The sequence below is a fragment of the Emydura macquarii genome, unplaced genomic scaffold (assembly GCF_026122565.2).
Source record: "Emydura macquarii macquarii isolate MOO-44397 ecotype Brisbane River unplaced genomic scaffold, CSIRO-AGI_Emac_v2 contig_1002, whole genome shotgun sequence".
NCBI classification, from domain to species: domain Eukaryota; kingdom Metazoa; phylum Chordata; order Testudines; family Chelidae; genus Emydura; species Emydura macquarii.
In genome coordinates this window covers 1,813,546-1,829,771 of record NW_027131139.1, presented here as the reverse complement: position 1 = coordinate 1,829,771, position 16,226 = coordinate 1,813,546, and the positions used below count along the sequence as shown (strand labels likewise).

At 69.2% G+C, this 16,226-nt stretch overlaps 1 protein-coding gene across 1 annotated transcript in view; it reads right to left on the bottom strand.

Annotated features, from left to right (window-relative positions):
- Nucleotides 1-270: 270 nt before the first annotated feature.
- The window catches only part of NOTCH3 (notch receptor 3), a 37,268-nt gene continuing 21,312 nt past the window's right edge, over nucleotides 271-16,226 (bottom strand). The window contains exons 11-34 of the mRNA XM_067544627.1: nucleotides 15,543-15,776; nucleotides 15,104-15,214; nucleotides 14,483-14,675; nucleotides 14,189-14,334; nucleotides 13,995-14,108; nucleotides 13,457-13,576; nucleotides 13,214-13,366; nucleotides 12,428-12,656; nucleotides 11,942-12,143; nucleotides 11,298-11,451; nucleotides 10,735-10,919; nucleotides 10,091-10,223; nucleotides 9,638-9,889; nucleotides 8,961-9,073; nucleotides 7,597-8,126; nucleotides 6,665-6,985; nucleotides 5,906-6,054; nucleotides 5,566-5,785; nucleotides 5,161-5,245; nucleotides 4,766-4,928; nucleotides 4,205-4,509; nucleotides 3,806-3,953; nucleotides 3,377-3,474; nucleotides 271-3,114 (exon numbers count right to left, since the gene is read on the bottom strand). Coding sequence (XP_067400728.1) covers nucleotides 1,789-3,114; nucleotides 3,377-3,474; nucleotides 3,806-3,953; nucleotides 4,205-4,509; nucleotides 4,766-4,928; nucleotides 5,161-5,245; nucleotides 5,566-5,785; nucleotides 5,906-6,054; nucleotides 6,665-6,985; nucleotides 7,597-8,126; nucleotides 8,961-9,073; nucleotides 9,638-9,889; nucleotides 10,091-10,223; nucleotides 10,735-10,919; nucleotides 11,298-11,451; nucleotides 11,942-12,143; nucleotides 12,428-12,656; nucleotides 13,214-13,366; nucleotides 13,457-13,576; nucleotides 13,995-14,108; nucleotides 14,189-14,334; nucleotides 14,483-14,675; nucleotides 15,104-15,214; nucleotides 15,543-15,776 — 5,684 coding nt within the window. The 3' untranslated portion in view covers nucleotides 271-1,788. The remainder of the gene's footprint in view (nucleotides 3,115-3,376; nucleotides 3,475-3,805; nucleotides 3,954-4,204; nucleotides 4,510-4,765; nucleotides 4,929-5,160; nucleotides 5,246-5,565; nucleotides 5,786-5,905; nucleotides 6,055-6,664; nucleotides 6,986-7,596; nucleotides 8,127-8,960; nucleotides 9,074-9,637; nucleotides 9,890-10,090; nucleotides 10,224-10,734; nucleotides 10,920-11,297; nucleotides 11,452-11,941; nucleotides 12,144-12,427; nucleotides 12,657-13,213; nucleotides 13,367-13,456; nucleotides 13,577-13,994; nucleotides 14,109-14,188; nucleotides 14,335-14,482; nucleotides 14,676-15,103; nucleotides 15,215-15,542; nucleotides 15,777-16,226) is intronic.

Sequence of the window (16,226 nt, the reverse complement as noted above, 5' to 3'; positions counted from 1 at the left end):
AGCCTTTCTGCCCCTGCTCTTTGTTCCTGCTCTGCCGGGGGGCGGAGAGCGTCAGGCCAGGAGGGATGGGTAGCTCCTCCGGTCCCAGCCCCAGCCAACAAACGCTGAGACCCACGGCAGAGACCCACGGCGGGCCAGCACTGCTGGGAGCAGCCACTCCTCACCCCCTCCAGTGCCACCGGCAGGGCCGGGGCACGGTGAATGGCGCAGACCAGAGGTGCATGCGGGGGGGTGACGGGGAGACAGGCGCACACAAGGGGCAGAGACAGGTTCCTTGTTAACTACAACTTTATTAGGCGCAATGGGGCCGGGCTCTGTACAGCAGCTCCCAGGGGCTAGGTGAGGGGCGGGCTCTGTACAGCGGGTCCCAGGGGGGTTATGTGCAGGGGAAGGCAGGGGGACCCCTGTGCAGCAGGTCCCAGGGGATTAGGTGCAGGGCAGACTCTGTACAGCGGGTCCCAGGGGAGTTAGGAGCAGGGGCAGGGACGGGGTGAGGGCTCCTGGTACCGCCGGTCGCAGGGGGGTTAGGCACAGGGCCAAGCTCTGTACAGCGGCGCCCAGTTGGTTCAAAGCTACTTGATTTAAACAGGGGTTTAAAAAATAGTTGAAAAACGAGCTACAGGTCAGCCTAGGCGTGACGATCGGGGCCCAGGCCCCTCTACGCTACGGCGGGGGCGGGGCGGGGGCAGGGGCTGTGCCCGGGCACCGGGCTCCTTCCCAGCCTCTGCTCCCGGAGCTATTTACAGACGGGCCATGTACAAAGTGCTGGCCGGCGGGCGGCTGCCTGGCATCGTACCGTAGCCGGGGCCCAGCGCTGGCCCGGGCCCCCCCGCCGCGGGGAGGGGCAAGCTGCCATGGTGGGGCGGAGGGGGCCGGATCAGCTGCTGTCCCGACCAGAGTCGGGGTGGGGGGCTGGGCCCAGCGCAGGGGTGGCAGTGGTGCTGGGGGGGCACTGACAGGGTGGCTCCTCCTGCTGCTGGGGAGACAGCAAGGGCAGCTGGCAGCCCCCCCACACTGGCTGGAGCCCCCCCGGACAGGTACAATTGGGGGGGGGGGAATCTCCAAGGAATAAATTAACCTGGAATGTGATGAAGTGCCAAGAAACAAAACGGGGAGGGCGGGGGACCTGGGGAGAGGATCGGGGCCTCGGCCCCAGGCAGGGAGCTCGGGACAGCGGGGGGCTCAGTCCCCCCACATTGTGGAGGGCCCAGGGGGCGGGAGGGTGGGGACTCAGCCCCCCCGCATTGCGGGAGGGGGTCTGTGCCCCGGGCAGCGGCCACAGGCTAACGCTGCGTACCCAGTACACAACTACAGCGGGCGGGCACCTCCCCAACGTGGGGGGCGCTCTGCCCACCAGGCCACTGCGGAGGGGCGGGTGGGGGGGCTGGGATCACCTTCCCCCCTCGCCCCACCCCACCCACGGTGCTCTAGCGACACCTACTGGACACTTTACCTAGAATATTTTGTAAAAATAAAGCGCTCGTTTAAATGACTTTTTTTTTTCTATACAAAAGACTTTTTTTTAAAAAAGACAAACACCCCCAACCAGGGAGAGGGGGGGTCGGGGGGCATGGCCAGAGCCCCCTGTGGCAGTTGGGGGGGAGCCCACAGCCCCCACCCCCAAAGAGGGATTTTTTTCCTTTTTACATTTGACTTTTTTCTTATAAAAAACACAGTGGGGGGGGGGGGGTCCCAGGAGGCAGAGGCCTGGGGGCAAGTGAGGGGCTCCCCCAGGAAGGGGGCTCACGGGCCAGGGGGAAGGGGCTCGAGGCCTGGGCTCCCTCCCCCTCACGCAAACACCTGCATCTTGGTGGCCGGGTCGGGCAGGTGGGAAAGCTGGGTCTGGGGGGGCCCCCGCACGGCCGGGCGGGGGGTGGACTCGGACCAGTCGGACAGCGAGTGGGGCGAGGGGCTGGCCCACTGCTCGGGGGACTCTGGCGAGGGCGTCAGGTAGGGGTGTTCACTGCGCAGGTGCACGTAGTGCTTGGGGGTGCGTTCCTGGCCTGGGGCGTAGTTGTGCTGCGAGGGGGGCGTGGGGTAATCTTCTGCCCCCTGCCCGCCGGGCGCCTTGTAATACTGGGGGGGCGGCGGGGGGCCGGGGCGCGCACCCCCCTGCCCCTCCTTGGGCGAGATGGGCTGGCTGGCGCGGCCGAGGCTGGGCGCTGCGGGGGGTGGCGGGGGCATGGGCTGCCCAGGGGTGGGCGCTGGCGGGGGCGGCTCCTTGGCGGGGCTGGGAGCGGCCAGCACCTGGGAGCTGTGCACCATGGCCAGGTGATTGGGCAGAAGCAGCCCCTGGGGGAAGGGCTGGGCCTGCTGGTGCAGGTTGGGGTGGGAGGCGGCCGGGTGCACCACCCCGATGACGGGGTTGCACTGGGAGGTGGGGACACGGGTGTGCCAGTCGAAAGGCACCGCCACCGGGCTCACCATGCCCAGGCTGAGCCCCACGCAGCCGGGCTGGCGCGGCAGCGAGGGCATGGAGACCCGGTTCATGGAGAGGATGGCGCTCTGGGCTGATGCCACCTCACCCAGGTCGCTGAGTCGTGCCAGGCTGACGGCGAAGGGCCCATCCATCATGCCATGCACCATGGGGGTGGAGGCCACCGACATGGAGGAGCCGGCCGGGTGGAAGACGCCGGGCGAGGCCAGGATGGGCGAGCTGGGGTTGGCCACGTAGGGCGAGTCCAGCGAGTCGACGGGCGACAGGGTGACGGAGCTCTCCAGCAGGGCGCCCTGGCACTCCAGGCTCAGCTTCTTGCTGCGCCCCTTGGCCTCCTTGGTCAGGCTGGCGCTGCTGCCGGCCCCGGCCGCGTTCTTGGCGCCGGGCCTCCGGCTCTTCTTCCCCTGCGGGGTGGGCTTGAGGCTGGGCAAGAAGCTGTTGGGGGGGCACATGAGCGGGGACATGGTGTGGCCGGCGGGCAGCGCCCCCTGCGGGCTACGCACCGTGTTGTACTCGTCCAACAGCCGCACGATGTCGTGGTGCATCCGCTCCTGGGCGATGTCCCGCGGCAGCCGGTCCATGTGGTCCGTGATCTCCCGGTTGGCGAAGTGATCCAGCAGGATCTTGGCCGCTTCGTAGCTGCCCTCTCGAGCGGCCAGGAACAGCGGGGTCTCCTCCTGGGGGGGGACAGAGGGGCTCAGACTGGGGGCCCCCTGCCCCGGAGCCCCGGGAATGCCAGGTGGCCACAGCTCTCTGTGCCAGGAGCTCAGAGCCAGGGGCAGACTGGGCTCCCCCTCCGCAGCACAGCAGCGCCATGCCCTGGGGCTCCCTGGCCCCCAGCCAGGAGAAGGGCGCAGTGGGGGCTGCCCCGTTGGGGGCTGGGCCTAGAGGGTGAGTGACAGCCAGGGCTGAGACCCGCCCACCCCGCCAGCCGCTCACCTTGCTGTCCTGCATGTCTTTGTTGGCCCCGTTCTTCAGCAGCGCGATCGTGGCCTCCACGTTGTTCACGGCCGCGGCCCAGTGCAGCGCAGATTTCCCTGCGGGAACCGAGCCGTGAGGCCGGGGCACTCAGCCGATCCACCCCCACCCTGCTGCTGCCCCTTGGACCCGACCCGCAGTCCCACTAGCCCAGCCCTGGGCTCCTCCCACCTGCACAGCCCCTCCCGGGATGGCAGTGCCCTCCATTTCCTCCAGCCCCCCAGGTGGCCTCATGCTGGAGGCAGAAGGGTGCAGAGCTGAGCCCCGATACCCACAGCCAGGTCCACAGCTGGAGCAGGCCCTTCCCCAGGAGAAGCTGGGTGCAGCCCTCCGCAGAGGCCCCCCTGGCCATGCAGGGAACCCCAGGCTGGAAGCCGCCCCCCCGCATACCCAGCTCGTCCACAGCGTTGACGTCTGCGTGGCAGGCAATGAGCTCCTCCACCATCCCCTCCACAGCCAGCCGGGCGGCCAGGATCAGCGCCGTGGAGCCATCCACCATGCGGGCGTCCAGGTCCGTGGAGCGGTTCCGGATCAGGATCTGCCGGGCAGGGAGGGTGTGAGACTGGAGGGGAGGAGCCGCACCCCAGCCCAGAACTTCCACCATGGGACCACCCGGGGGACCCAAGGAGCCCCTCCCAGTGTGGGCAGAGGGGGGCTCTAGAGGGGATTTTCTAGCAAGGGCAGGGGATTGACCCAGTCCTGGCACAGGGCAGATGGGGTTCACTGGGAAGGCGGCACTGGGGAGGCTCACCAGCCATCAGGGCAGTGCGGAGGGGGACGGGGTCTCACCTGGAAGACACCCTGGGCGTCAGCGGTCACGGCAGCGTGCAGCGGCGTGCGGCCTGTGTTGTCCTGGGCGTTGGTGTCAGCGCCGGCGTCCAGCAGGCGTTTGGCGGCATCGGCCCGGGCGTAGCGGGCGGCCAGGTGCAGCGCAGTCTCGCCCGTGCGGTCCGTCTGAGCGCTCAGGTTGGCGCCCTGGCAGATGAGGTCCGAGATGATGTTGGCCGAGGAGTCGTCAGCCTCGTCCTCCTCGGCCAGGTCGGCCTCCACGCCGCCCCCGCAGAACGAGGCCAGCATGAGCGGGGTGAAGCCATCTGCAAGGAGAGCCGCCACCAAGGGGTTAACTAGGGCCTGCCCCAGGGATTCCAGCATGAGACACCACAGCTCCCAGCATGCTGTGTGGCTGAACGGGAGTCACTGCGGTGCATGCTGGGACTTGTAGTCAGCAGCATAGGCAACGCTTGCCTGAAACTACTCAGTGAGCCTGCATCACCCAGGATGCACTGCTCCAGCGTGCCTGCACTGCATGCTGGGAATTGTAGTCCCTGAGATAGAACCCTGCCCCATTACCTGGCCCCCTGACATTGACGTCCATGCAGTCGGTGTCGAACTCGCCCTGGGGTGGCGTCAGGGCCATGGAGGGTGGCATTCGGATGTCGGCTGCCACCAGGTGATGCTGTGTCCACTGGCGGCAGTCCACAGGGTCCTCTGAGTCCCCGCCCGGCTCCTCCACCTGGGGGCAAAGCACAGCCAGTCACAGCTGGCAGGTCCTGCCCCATCCCTGCCGGGGGAGCCCTTTCCCCCACTCCCTCCAACTCGCCCAGCTGTGATGCGGGTTCCCCATGCAGCTGCCAGCGAGGAGCTCAGTGCAGTGCCTGGGACTGGTTGGGATCCCCCCACAGGGCGTGGCCGAGCCCAGCGCCCAGCAAGCTGGAGCTCACGGCTGTGTCCACAGGTGGTGGTACCTTGAGTCTCTTGGCCTCCGGGCACTCTGCATCCATCCAGTCGTCTGAGTGCTCCCCCATAAGGCTCTCCCCTTTGCTGATGTTCCTAGAGAGAAGCACACAGCTTAGACCCCAGCACTGACCGTGCAGCCCCCGCCCACCTCCCCACAGTCCCGGGGCTACAGGGGCCCACTCCTAGGACATGCCCTCACTGCACAAGGTGCCACTGGGGCATACAGAGGCTGGCAGCCATGGGGCGCATGGGCAGGCGTGGGGCGCGCGGGCAGAGACGAGCCGCGGGGGCACACACCAGCCCCTGGCAGCAGGAGGCCGCAGCAGGTAAAATCACCCAGGCTGCCGTGAGCGGGGCCCGCCGGGCTCCAGGCCAGGGCATGGGGAGTAGGGTTGAGGGCTCGGGTCCCGTACTTCATGCCCAAGGCATCCTGGCCCACGGGCTCCCGCCGGTTCTTGTTGCTGTTCTCCTTCTTCAGGCTGAAGCCCTCAGGGAACCAGAGCGTGCTGTGCTCCCGCTTCCGCCGTGCCACCAGCACCCCCAGAACCAGGATCACCAGCAGGATCACGGCCGCCACCACCAGCAAGGGCAGCAGGCGCATGGGGTCCGAGGGCCCCGGCTCCAGCTTGTCACCTGTGGGGGTGGGGAGCTGTCAGACCCCGCCTCCTTTTGAGACCCCGCCCCTCCCAAGACCCCACCCCCTCTCTCCGCCCTGAGACTCCGCCCCCTGGCCCTGGCCCCGCCTCCACTCACTGTGCACAGCCTTGATGGGGTAGGGGAACTCCAGGCGCTCCACGGCAGCCAGGGCAGCCAGGTAGTCGGCCGCGCTGCGCGCGTCGGGGAAGCACTTGTCCGAGGCCTGGAAGCAGAGGCGGTTGTCGATCTCCAGGGTGACGACGGAGCTGGGGCAGGGAGATGAAGAGTTACCGGTGGCCCTGCACCCCCTGCAGCCAGGGCAGCGCACATCCCGAAGCAGGCCTGGCCCAGGCTCCCTGATCTCTGCCAAGCTGCCAGCAGCTGCTTCGCCCCCGTCGTGCAGGCCCCAGCCCTGCCGGGGCAGCCTGCTCCCGTCCCGGCAGGAGACAAGGTCCCTGGACGCTGCCCCCACGGCCCCTGCTGCCCTCCGAGAGCACGGGCAGCGGGTCACAGGCCAGCTCGGCCACCCTGGGCCCCGCAGCAGAGCAGGTGGGGGCCCAGTTTGCTGAGCAAAGGTGGCCCCGTGGCATCTCTGGGAGCAAAGGGCTGTGTCGTGGTGCCAGTCAGCAGACAGCTTCCCAGTGCCTGCCCCAGGGCCGGCTAGCACCAACCCTGCTCCCAGGACCAGCCCCCCACGGCGCTAATCAGCCCCACTCTGGCACCAGCCCCCTCTACCAGCCCTCCAAATGCCAGGATCCCAGCCCATGGGCTCTCCCTGCAGCCCCCGGGGCTGCGTCTCTTCCCCCCCCCCCACCCACTGCGTCCCCTGGGGCTGCGTCTCTCCTCCCCCCCCCCCGGCTGTGGCCCGCAGCTCACCCGATGACCTCCCGGCCCAGCTCCCGGCGGCGCAGGCGGCTGGGCCGGTATAAGGGCTCGATCATGTAGTTGCCCTCCTTGTCCAGGCGGAAGCGCAGCGAGGTGCGCAGGATGGCGCTCAGCTTCTGCAGGAAGGTGGTGCTGGTCTTGCGCAGCTCGTCGGGGGGCAGCAGCACGGTGATGACCAGCACCCCGCTGGCCAGGTGCTCCGGCACCTCGCGGGCGCAGTCCAGCCCGTCCCAGCCGCACTCCTCGTGGTTGCAGCCCTGGTCGCACCGCCCGTCGGCGAAGTGGTCTGAGCAGTACTTCTCATAGACGGGGCTGGGGGGCACGAGCATGGTCAGCGCACAGCTTCCCCCCGCCTGCCAGCCCCAGCCCCCCGCACTCCATCCGGCACCCCAGGGCACATGGGATCACTGCTCTTGCTGCAGACTTCATCACACAGCAAGACACGTCGGGGACGTTGCTCCGGTGCCTACAGGGATCTTTGGCCAGCGGAGAGACGCGGCTGCGAGAGCCCCATGCCCCACCCCAGAGGCGGCTGCGCCTCCGAGCCGGGTGAGGGGTCCTTATATAAACAGCCCCTGCGCCCCACCCCAGAGGCGGCTGCCCCTCCGAGCCGGGCCAGGCGTCCCTGTGTGAACAGCGCCCGCATCCCACCCGGGCACGGCCCCAGGATTAAAGCAAACGCCGTGGGATCCGCACAGGCCACGACTACCCAGGGCCTCCTTTTCACGTCTCACCCACAAGAGCCCACCTCCGGCGGCACAGCGTGCACGCGCACCGGGCCGGGGCACTGGAGCCAGCACCGATCGGGGGCGGGGGGGGGAGCACCCCCTAGCACCGCACTGGGGCAAGCGTGAACTCTGCAGGGACAGCGCCCTGCGTTGAGCGTGTCGTCCCCCACCGGCCCCGCCGCAGCCCCCCCTTACTTGCAGGTGCGCTCGCGGCTCTTGCAGTCGAAGTTGTCGTAGAGGCACTCGGCCGTGTTGCAGGCCTCGTCGCACTGGCTGTTGTTGAACACCTGCCAGCACTGGAGCACCTCACACTGCTGCCAGGGGTCGTCCACCAGCAGGGAGCAGTCGCCCCCGTCCCACTTGCAGGCCGGGCTGTTGCACTCCTTGTCGCAGAAGGAGTCCCCGGCCTTGGCGCCGCACCCCTCCTGCAGGCACTGCAGCTCCAGGGGGTTCTGGGGATTCAGCTCGCAATGCAGGCCGGAGGAGCCGCTGGGGCAGAGGCACTGGAAGTGGGGGGGCCAGGGCGTCTCGATGCAGGTGCCCCCGCTGCGGCAGGGGCCACTGGCGCAGCTGCTGTTGGCCCGCAGGCGGCAGGCGGAGCCGGTGAAGCCCGGCGGGCAGGAGCAGCGGGCGCCCAGCGCCGTGTGCTGGCAGCTGCCCCCGTTGAAGCAGGAGAGCTCCCGGCACGAGAGCACGGATCGCTCACAGTTGGGCCCGGAATAGTTCTGGGGAGGGGCGAGAGAGGGGGGAGAGAGATGGCACCAGGACCAGCTCCTGGACCTGAACCGGGCCCTGGGCACCTTGCCCAGCAGCACCAGGACCCGGATCAGAACCAACCCCTGCCTAGCCGCACTGGGACCCGGGCCAGAAGGGGACCCTCCGCTTGACGCGGCAGCATCGCCCGCGGTGGAGAATCCAGCCTGCTCCGCGCTGGGCCGCGCCAATGGGGAATTGCCCGGCTAAAGCGGACGCCTGATTTCCAGTCTGGACGTGTCTCGCTTCAGCTCCCAGCCGCCAGCTCGTGTCAGATGCCGGTCGCTTGGCCAAAGAGCCCCAGGTGACACTCCCGTTCCCCAGACGGGGTCAACCCCCCTCCGCCTTCTCCTTGGGAAGCTACCGAGGTCGAGCTGTCAGGCAGCTTTTCTGCTCCTCGTGGCTTTTCTCTGCCCCTCACCAACAGATCTGCACCCTTAAACTGCGGGCACCGGATCTGGACACAGGAGCCCCGCAGCCGGGGTGCCAGGGCCAGGTACGAGGTAAAATACCCTCTGCTCCTGCTCGAGGTTCCCGTTGGGCTCCCAGGACGGCGCTGGCTTTTTTAGCCAGGGCGCAGCACCGGGCGCTCACGTTCAGCCGATTATCCCCACCCCCAGGTGTCATGGAACCAGCCCCAGCACACCCCCATCAGATCAGCCCCCCTGCAGCTCCAGGCCTGGAATGGCAGACCAGCCCCCAGTCCTCCCAGCACCTCAGCACCTCCATGGCAGGCACCTGGCTTGTGTTACCGTCTTGCTGGCCGGAGCCCAGCAGCCTTCCCCTTCCCACCCAGGGGCTCTTACCGGGGGGCAGCGGCAGGCGTAGCCCAGTGGCGTGTTCACCGTCAGCTTGCACTGGCCACCGTTCTGGCAGGGCTGCGACTCACACGTGTTCACGATGGTCTGGCAGCGCCGGCCTGTGGGGGGCGGGGGCCCGAGGCGGGATCATGGGGAGTCCAGGGAGAGGGCAGCTCCCCCTCACCCCTTCGGGAACAGCTCCCAGCACAGCCACCTTCCCCCAGCTCACCCCCTCTGGGGTGCACTGACCCCAACCCTCTCCCGCTGGGGGTTTCGGGGCCAGATGCCCTCATACAGCCTGGAGCATTCCTGCTAGCACCTGCATTGCCCCGCGCACCCCACTCACATGCACGCCCTGCACACTCCCCTGTGAAGCCCCACCCCTTGCCTGGGAAAGCCCCGCCCCGTGGCACACTCCCCTGTGAAGCCCCGCCCCTTGCCTGGGGTAGCCCCGCCCCGTGGCACTCCCCTGTGAAGCCCCACCCCTTGCCTGGGGTAGCCCCGCCCCATGGCACACTCCCCTGTGAAGCCCCGCCCCATGGCACGCTTACCTGTGAAGCCCCGCCCCTTGCCTGTGAAGCCCCGCCCCGTGGCATGCTCACCTGTGAAGCCCCGCCCCGTGGCACGCTCACCTGTGAAGCCCCGCCCCTTGCCTGTGAAGCCCCGCCCCGTGGCACGCTCACCTGTGTAGCCCGGCTTGCACAGGCAGTGGAAGTCGTTGGCGCCCTGCACGCAGTCCAGCGTGCGCTGGGGCAGGCAGGGGCTGGACAGGCACTCGTTGATGTCACCCTCGCAGCGCTCGCCTGTGTAGCCGGGGGGGCAGTTGCAGCGGTAGCCGCCCACCCGGTCCACGCACGTCCCATTGTTCAGGCACTTGGGCGCCCGGCTGCCAGGGGTCGCGGCGCAGTCATCCTCGTTGATCTCACACAGGACGCCTGGGGGGGGGGGGGGGGAGACAGGGAGATGGGAGGGGGACAGAGACCTTGCAGCATCCAGAGTAGCCAGAGCACCCCATCCTGGGGGCATCTGTCCCCCCAAAGTAACCAGGGTAAGCCGAACCCTCCCCCCACAGGTATCCTCCCTCCTCCAGTACCCTGCCTCCCTCCCAGCCCCACCACACAGTGCCCAGTCCTTACCCAGAGTGCCCGGCGGGCAGGAGCAGATGTAGCGCCCGACGAGGTCAATGCAGGAGCCCCCGTTCTGGCAGGGGTGGGACTGGCACTCGTCCGTGTCGTACTCGCAGTTCTTGCCCTCGAACCCCAGTGGGCACTGCAGGGAAGGACAGACACGGCCCGGTCAGAGCCCTGGACCCCCAGCTGCTGGAGTCTCACCAGAGAAGGGTCGTATTGGGCCCACATCCCCTTGGCTCTACACCCTCCAGCCATGAGGGGTTATACCAGGCCACAGGCTCCACCACCACCACCAACCCCTCTCCTCTGCTGGGGGGAGGCGGGGCGGTGGGGCACCATCAAGAGGAGGGGAAGGGCTCATCCCATGGCTCACAGACTGTCAACGTCCTGGCTCCCAGCCCCTCGCTCATCCCACCAGCCCCTGCTCCCTTCCCTGAGCTGGGGACAGAACCCAGCAGTCCTGGCTCCCAGCTCTGTGCTCAGGCCAGGTCTCGGCCGCCTTGCTCCCAGGTGAGCCTGTTTGAACGGGCCTTGCTCGGTATCCCCCTGGCCCGGCCTGCGTCTTGGGGGCAGAACTCCCGGGGCTCCCCAGCAGCCTGGCCAGAACCCGTGGCAGTGCCCAGGGCCCTCGGTGCCCGGCGCTCACTCACCTCGCACTTGTAGCTGCCGATGAAGCTGTGGCAGGCGGCGCCGTGCTGGCAGGGGTTGGGCTGGCAGTGGTTGATCTCACTCTCACAGTAGCTGCCCGTGTAGCCTTCCTTGCACCGGCAGTAGTGGGTGTTCCCGGCGTCCACGCACTGGCCCCGGTAGTGACACACCTGCTCCTTGGAGACCCCTGCCCCAGACAGACAGGGTGAGGCCGTGTGCCCAGCCCCCCGGGCAGCTCCGACGGGCACAGAGGAGAGGGACCAACGGTCACGTGGTGAGTCAGTGGCAGGAACAGGACCCGAGTCCTGGCTCCCATCCCCCTGCTCTGACCCCCCATCCCCACCCATTGCTGGAGCAGACGTGACTGGGACAGCAGGGCCCGGGGGGGCAGGGCAGGGCCCAGGCTCTCCCTGCTGGTTCTGCTCGAGAGCTGCCCAATGGGCCCCCCAACTCCCTCCAGATCCCCCAGCAAGGGCAGCTCCTGCCGCGGCCAGACCCCTCCCAGCCCAGGCCTGGCAGTGGGGGTCTGGCCTGCCCGCGGCCGACCCAGCAGAGGCAGCCTCACCTCGGTGAGCAGCCACCACGTCGCAGGAGACATTGGGGATGTCGCAGTAGCGGCCGGTCCAGCCCCCCGGGCACTCGCAGCTCAGGGCGGTGCCGATCTGCAGGCAGCGGCCCCCGTTCTGGCAGGGCGAGCGGCGGCACCAGTCCACCAGGGTCTGCGGGGGGGGGGAGGAGTTAGGGGACAATGTGATCTGGGGGGGACACGACCTGGGGGGCCAATACAGCCAGCTGGGCTCCTCCATTGCTGACAGGCCCCATCCCCCACCACACTGGGGTGTCCCCCCCCTCCGAGGCCAGGCCCTGCCCCCCACCATACTGGGGTGTCATCCCCCCCTCTGAGGCCAGGCCCTGCCCCCCACCAGACTGGGGTGTCTTCCCCCCTCCAAGGCCAGGCCCTGCCCCCCACCAGACTGGGGTGATGGTCCCCCCGGAGGCCAGGCCCTGCCCCCCAACCCACAATGTTGCATTCCCCCACCCCCAGCCCCAATGCCAGGTCCCACCTCCCCCTGCCAATGCACAGGACCCTGTGGGCTCCCCCCACGCTGCCAGGCTTCACGTTCCCCCTCCCCACACACTGGGACCTTGTGTCCTTGGCCTCCCCACCCCCTCCCCGTGCCACACCCCATCCCCCGGGGCAGGGCCCACCTGGCACTGGGCACCCGTGTAGCCCTGGGGGCAGGTGCAGCGGTAGGACTCCACGCCATCCAGGCAGATGCCCCCGTTGAGGCAGGGCTGGGACTGGCACTCGTCGATCTCGTGCTGGCAGTGGGTGCCCGTGAAGCCGGGCCGGCAGCGGCACGTGTAGGAATTCACCCCGTCCAGGCAGGTGCCGCCATTGAAGCAGGAGCTGCAGGGACGGCGGCACGGTTAGCTGGCGACCCTGCTCTCCTGCCCCCTCATCCAGCGCCCCCCCCCGGCACCATGCCTGCCCCCCTCCCAGCGCCCCCAGCACCCCACCACTGCCCCTGCCCCTGTCAAGGGTCCCCGGCACTGACTGGCCTCTCCTAGGCTGGGGGCCGGGGCCAGGGCCTGGCAGTGCCAAGGGAAGCCGCTGCCAGGAAGCCCAGGCGCAAGGTCCCCCCGATGGGCTGAAGCTCCCTGCCTGGGGGCTCCCCGTGGGGCGGGGCTCACCTGTCGGTGCACTCCTGGACGTTGCGCTCGCAGTGCAGGCCGGCCCAGCCCGGGGCACAGCTGCAGGTGTAGCTGTTGACGTAGTCGGTGCAGGTGGCGCCGTTGCGGCAGGGGCTGCTCAGGCACTCGTTGGTCTCGCTGGCACAGCGCGGGCCCGTGAAGCCCGGCAGGCAGGTGCACAGGAAGGCGCTGACGCCGTCCTGGCACGAGCCGCCATTCAGGCAGGGGTCTGCGGGCGAGCACGTGGCAGGGTCGTGAGGCGCTCAGGGTTGGGGGGCAGGCCCCAGCTCAGCCACTCCAGCCAGGACTGCCCCACGGGGAACACTCCCGCCCCCGCCATTCCCAGAGCCCCTCCCCTGCTCGCTCCCACGGCCCCACAGACAGCCACCTCTGGGGAGGGAGCAGCGGCTATCCCGGCCTCACAGCGGCACTGCCCAGCCGTGGGGGTGGGAGGGGAAGACCCTGCACCAGCAGGCTGGATAGGACTGGAGGGAGGGGAGCCCTCGGGAAGGCCTTGTCCAGGACAGACTGAGCCCAGCTTTCAGGGAACGGCCGGACGACGTGACTGCAAAGACTCGGTGGGAGCTGCCCGATTAACAGCGCCTCCTGCAGGACAGAGCCCCCAGCGCCAGGCGGGGCACAGGGTCTGCGAGGGGAGAGTGCCCCCGGCTGCCTGCAGGGCTGGAGTCCCGCACGGCGCCCTGGCCGGGCAATGGGGTGGTTGCAGCCGAACGAGCCAGCGTGCGGTGCCCCGATGAGGGCGCCCGATCCCCCCCCTGCACTCACTGGGGGCGCAGTCGTCGATGTCGGTCTCACAGTTGGTGCCTGTGTATCCCGGCCGGCAGGCGCAGCTGTACCCACCGTGCAGGTTGGTGCAGGTGCCCCGGTTCCGGCAGGGGGCCCGGTCACACTCGTTCACGTCCACATGGCACCTCTGACCTGGCGGGGCGGCAAAGGGCACAGGTCAGAGCGGGAAGGGCAGGGAGGCCGTGGGGAGGGATGGGGAGGGATGGGGCCCAGGGACGGTACCTTGCCAGCCTGGGGGGCAGCTGCAGGTGAAGCCCTCGTAGTCAGGCGTGTGGTCACAGACTCCCCCGTTCTCACAGGGGTTGGGGGAGCAGGGGGTCAGCACGTTCTCGCAGTTGCGGCCTGCAAACAGAAGGGGGCGGCGGTGAGAGCGGCTCCGACTCACCCACCCACAGCAAACGGGGGTGGCAGGTCCCTGCCCTGGCCACGGGCCTTGCCCAACCCTGCCCTGCCCAGAGCTCCAGAACCACGGGGACACCCCCGCCTCGCCCCACCCCCCCAGAACCACAGAGACCCCCCGCCTCGCCCCACCCCCCAGAACCACAGCCCCCCCCGCCTCGCCCCGCCCGAACCACGAGGACCCGCCGCCTCACCCCGCCCCCCCAGAACCAGGGGGACCCCCCCACCTAACCAAACCCTCCAGAACCACGGGGACCCCCCCCCCGTGTCGCCCCATCCCCCAGAACCACAGGGACCACCTGGCCATATCTCCCAGAACCAGGCCCTCCCTGGCCTGGCCAGGGTGCCCGGCTCTCCCCACCTGTGTAGGGCAGGTCGCAGAGGCAGGTGTAGCTGGCGATTTCGTCGATGCAGGTGCCCTTGTTCAGGCAGGGGCTGGAGACGCAGTCGTTGACGTTGGTCTGGCAGTAGGTCCCTGGGGGGGAGATGGGTCAGTGAGCGGGGGGCGGGCGAGGGGCAGGCGGGAGGCAGGCGGGGGGGTGAGGGGGGACATACCCTGGAAGCCCTCCTTGCACTTGCAGCGGTAGCCGTTGACGTAGTCGGTGCAGGTGCCCCCGAACTGGCAGGGGTTGGACTCGCACTCGTTCCTGTTCAGGTCGCAGTTGGCGCCGGCCCAGCCCGGCTCACACTCGCACTGGTACCTGCGGGGGGGCCTCAGGTCAGTGCCGGTCCTGCCCCACCCTGGGCTGCCGGGGCAGGATGGGGAGCTGGCTCCCCCGGCGGGGGCGGGGTGGTCCCCGTGGTTCTGGGGGGCGGGGCGGGGCGGGGGCAGGGGGGGCGCTGGCTCACCCGTTGAGGTGGTCGCGGCAGGCGCCGTGCACGCAAGGGCTGCTGCTGCACTCGTCCACCTGGGAGTAGCAGTGGGGGTCGTGGAAGCCCTCGGGGCAGAGGCAGGAGAAGCCGTTCTCGCCGTCCACGCAGGTGCCGCCGTTCTGGCAGGGGCCGGACGCACACTCGTCGATCTCCACGTTGCACAGGGGCCCTGCGAGACAGGCCCACTCAGCACGGAGAGCGCGCACAGCCCCCCGCCCCCGAGAACCAGGACCCCCCATGTCCACCCCCCTAGAGCCAGGGCCCCCCCATGTCCACCCTCCTAGAACCAGGGTCCCCCCCCTAGAGCCAGGGCCCCCCCATGTCCACCCCCCTAGAACCAGGGTCCCCCCCGAGAACCAGGACCCCCCCATGTCCACCCCCCTAGAGCCAGGGTCCTGCCCCCCCTAGAACCAGCACCCCCCATAATCAGGGCCACAGGAACCCCCACCCAGCCCCTAGAACCAGGACCCCCCCATGTCCACCTCCCACAGCCAGGGTCCCCCGAGCCAAGGCCCCACTCCATGCCCACCACCCCAGCATCAGGGCCACGGGGGGCTCCCTGGCGCAGGGGGCTGACGACCCACTGCCCCGCCCCACCTGTGAAGCCCGGCTTGCAGATGCAGTCGTAGCGGTTGATGCCGTCCCGGCAGACGCCGTAGTCGCAGGGGCTGCTGGCGCAGTCATCGAAGTTCACCTCGCAGTTCACACCTGGGGCAGAGGGGCCACCTTACAGCCACCGCCAGCCCCACAGCGCGCTGGGGAAACCGCCCCCCAACGACCTGGCCTCGGGTCCCCACGCAGGGCAGGCTCAGCCAGGGCACATAGCAGGAGCCGGGGGGGTGTGACGTATTCCTGGGGGGCAGCAAGTGCTCTGGGGCACCAGAAAGGGGTGCTGAGAGGAAGGGGGCAGCACACGCTCTAGGGGGGAGGGGGGCAGAGCCCCTGGGCTGGGGGCAGCGTGTAGCCTGTGGGGAGAGAGGGCGCAGAAGAGGGGGAAGGCGCCGGGGGCCGTGGAGCCGGCCCTGCCCTGCCCTACCTGAGGTGCCCGGCAGGCAGTTGCACTGGTACTTGTCGATGCGGTCGATGCACTTGCCCCCGTGCTGGCAGGGGCTGCTGTGGCACTCGTTGACCTGGTTCTCGCAGCGGTAGCCGGTGTAGCCGGCGGCGCAGGAGCAGGTGAAGCTGGCGATGCCGTCCAGGCAGGTGCCGTGGTGGCAGGGGTCGGGCGAACAGTCGTCGATGTTCTTCTCGCACAGCGTGCCCTCGAAGCCTGGGGGCGGGAACCGAGGGGCTGGGGAGGGGGCTCGGCTCTCGCCCTCCTCGCGGGGCAGGGCCCCCGTGCCGGGTGCGAGCGACTCTGGGCTGGCCCGGGTGCCCCTCGCTCACACGGCATGCGGGGCAGTGCCACCCACGTGACACAGAGTCAGGCAGCGCCATCCTTGCCCCGTCTCTGTGCGCCGGAGGGATGATAGAGCCCCCCGGGATGATATGTCCCCCCTTGGGGACAGGGACAGTCCAGCCCTGTGGAAGGGGACCCCAGGCACAGGCCTGTGTGTCACCGACTGGGCAGGAGCTCCCTGGCCCTTCTTCCCCCATGCTGGGAGGGGAGGGGGCTCAGATGGGGCACGTTTGGCTGGCAGGCAGGGTCCCTGCCCTGGGCTGGAGCAGTCTTGGTACCGGCTCCCCCCGGGTCCCAGGAACGCCTCGGGGTAACGCACAC